Source organism: Bubalus kerabau, chromosome 10, assembly GCF_029407905.1.
Source record: "Bubalus kerabau isolate K-KA32 ecotype Philippines breed swamp buffalo chromosome 10, PCC_UOA_SB_1v2, whole genome shotgun sequence".
Classification (NCBI taxonomy): Eukaryota; Metazoa; Chordata; class Mammalia; order Artiodactyla; family Bovidae; genus Bubalus; species Bubalus kerabau.
The window spans coordinates 31,906,657-31,909,853 of NC_073633.1; the positions used below are offsets into that span (position 1 = coordinate 31,906,657).

Here is a 3,197-nt window from a genome sequence, read left to right on the forward strand (position 1 = left end):
CACAGGGTTAGTTGTTTTGTGGCATGTGGGATCTTCCCAGACCAGAGATCAAACCAGTGTCCCTTGCTTTGCAAGGTGGATTCTTAACCACTAGATTGCCAGGGAAGTCCCTGGGGTATTATTTTTAACATTAAAAGAGTGTTCTGAGCACTAATTCTGTAAGCAGTCATTAATATATATTGGTGACATTCATTTTTTTCCTAATCTCTTTTCTTATACCCTTCACTGCTGAGTGCCAAAGAATCGATGCTTTTGAACTGTGGTGTTGGAGAAGACTCTTGAGAGTCCCTTGGACTGCAAGGAGATCAAACTAGTCAATCCTAAAGGAAATCAGTCCTGAATATTCACTGGAAGAACTGATGTTGAAGCTGAAACTCCAATCCTTTGGCTACCTGATGCAAAGAACTGACTCATTCCCTGATGCTGGGAAAGATTGAAGGCGGGAGGAGAAGGGGATGATAGAGGATGAGATGGTAGGATGGCATCACCAACTCAATGGACATGAGTTTGAGTAAACTCTGGGAGTTAGTGATGGACAGGGAAGCCTGGAGTGCTGCTGTTCATGGGGTCGCAAACAATCAGACACGACTGGGTGACTGAACTGCGCTGATATGCTTCACAAGTTAACATCAAGTTACTTGGAAGGACAATCCTCTTTTTAGGAAAATTTCACTTCATCACATAAAAATCTACATCCCATACCACATTACTTGAATGGAATATTATACTTCCTAAAAAGTAATTATAAAGGCTTGCTATAATAAGGGAACAATTGAGATTTTATATTAAATAAAACATACATATAAATGAAAATAAAAATATTGTCATTGTATTATAGGAATTGAATTCTGGATGCTTTTCTTCTTTAAAGTTTTTGCTTCATGTTATTTTAACACTGTTTCAGCAACAAGTAACAATGAACTGTCATTTTTCTTTTAAATAAAAGTGATTTATACACAAGATCATTCCCCTCTCCAGTTTTTAGGAGAGCCTCTATTTCCTAAAACCCCATTATTGAACCAATCAAATTTTTAGTGACACTTCATTTTGGTGAAAATATTATTACTGATAATACTCCCTTTCTGAATACTTTGATAGATACTGTTATATATGGAATTAGAACAGCCCTTTAATGGTTTAGAAAAGGTTAATGTGTAGAGGAAGCAAATTATGTCTGGATGTCATTAGGCTAGCTTGACTTGTATTGTCCAACAGAAATTTTGGATGATTGCTTTTAAGGGCTGATTTACTAGGAATGACCATTACAAAATAATAAAGTAAAAAATGATAGGAACCACAATCAGAAAATACTATATTTCCTTCTTTTATTTACAACTAGCTGAATAAAGATAAAAATGACATAATTATAATTTTGTTGATCCTAGAATTAATAATCTAAAATTCTAAAAATTTTTATCCCAGATGAATCACACGAACTATCAAGAAAACACCCATATCTGTACATTTCTCATTTAATATGCAGTCCACATAATAACCCAACACTTCTACTTATCTGAATAATGTTAGCACTTTATGATTATAATGACCCTATAGATGATTAATTTCATTGGCTAATATAAATTATTATCACTAGACCCATTTTTAAAGATTAGATAACAATATAATTCTGGTTGTTTTATGTTAGACTATACTGACCTGATAATGGACGGATCGTCTAGAATGTCTTACATTATGTTGAAACTCCCCAGAACTTTTCTCAGGGCTGTCTTTATCTCCTTATTCTGGAGGCTATAAATGAGGGGGTTGAAGAATGGGGTCACCATAGCATAGAACAAAGTTGCAACTTTCTGCATCCCAGCAGAACGTCCAAGTCCTGGGCTCACATACATGACCATGAGAGAGCCATAGAACAGGGATACCATAGCCAAATGAGACCCACAGGTGGAGAAGGCTTTCTGTCTCCCAGTAGCTGAAGGCATATGCAACACAGCTGTTAGGACAAGAGTATAGGACCCAAGGATGAAGAGGAAGTTACCAAAGATAACTATTGAGCTTAGACTGTAGCAAAGCAATTGGGTTTTGGGGGCAGAGACACATGCCAATGCAAACAGTGGCCCTGGGTCACACACAACATGGTCAATGATGTTTGGTCCACAGAAAGGCATCTGAGAAATGAGAACAATGGGGATCAGGAACCACAGAAATCCACAAACCCAGCAGATAAGGACCAGTTTGGTACAGAAATGCCCATTCATGATATTAGGGTAGTGCAAGGGACAGCAGATAGCAAGGTACCGATCAAAAGCCATGACAGTCAAATGCAAGCATTCAGTTGCTCCCAAGGAAGAAAAGAAATAAAATTGTAGGAAACATCCAACAAAGGAGATGGTCTTTTTATCTGAGAGGAAGTTGACCAACATCTTGGGGACTGTAGAAGAGACATACCAGATCTCTAGGAAGGAGAAATTCCCCAGGAATATGTACATGGGGATGTGGAGTCGCTGGTCACACCATAAAGCACAAATAATGGCCCCATTCCCGGTTATGGTCAGAGCATATATTGTAAGGAAGAGTGAGAAGAGGAGGCTCTGAATCTTCCACTCATAAGAAAAACCTAGGAGTATAAATTCTCTTACAAAGTGGGAATCTGGCTCAGAGATGTTCATGTTCACTGGATCAGTAACCTGCAACATCAACAGACACATATTTGTTAGTTAGGACTACCTTCAAATGTGTTCCTGTTTAAGAATTAAGAGAAGACAAATACAAATTGGGGCACAGTAGCTAGCTGGCTTCACAGAAACAAGCTTTTGCTTGCCTCTAAATTTTTCCTTACTATGATATAACTAAAAAACTTTAAACTCATTTTGTAAGCTTGTTATTCTTTGGGGAAAGCATGATCTATAATAGTTTCTCATAGATTTGATAGCATATATCAGAAAGTGTTAGTCGCTTAGTAGTGTCCAACTCTTTGCGACCCCATGGACTGTAGCCCTCCAGGCTCCTCTGTCCATGGGATTCTCCAGGCAAGAATACTGGAGTGAGTTACCATTCCCTTCTTCAGGGGATCTTCCTGACCCAGGGATTGAACCTGGGTCTCCTGAATTGCAGGTAGATTCTTTACTGTCTGTGCCACCAGGGAAGCCCCATAACATAAATTTGCTCTTAATAAATGTACTAGTTTCTTTCCCTAAACCCATTTCGTGAGGCAACAGACTCAGTAAAGGTTTTAATTT

The 3,197-nt window shown here is 38.3% G+C and overlaps 1 protein-coding gene across 1 annotated transcript; it reads right to left on the minus strand.

Moving 5' to 3' along the window:
* Positions 1–1,685: 1,685 nt before the first annotated feature.
* On the minus strand, positions 1,686–2,666 carry LOC129620504 (olfactory receptor 11H12-like). Its single transcript, XM_055536316.1, has one exon. The coding sequence runs from the start codon at positions 2,664–2,666 to the stop codon at positions 1,686–1,688; it is 981 nt and encodes a 326-aa protein (XP_055392291.1).
* Positions 2,667–3,197: the final 531 nt, after the last annotated feature.

Bases quoted from the DNA above. Each gene is read 5' to 3' on its own strand.
- LOC129620504 (XM_055536316.1), bottom strand. From the start codon at position 2,666: ATGTGTCTGTTGATGTTGCAGGTTACTGATCCAGTGAACATGAACATC.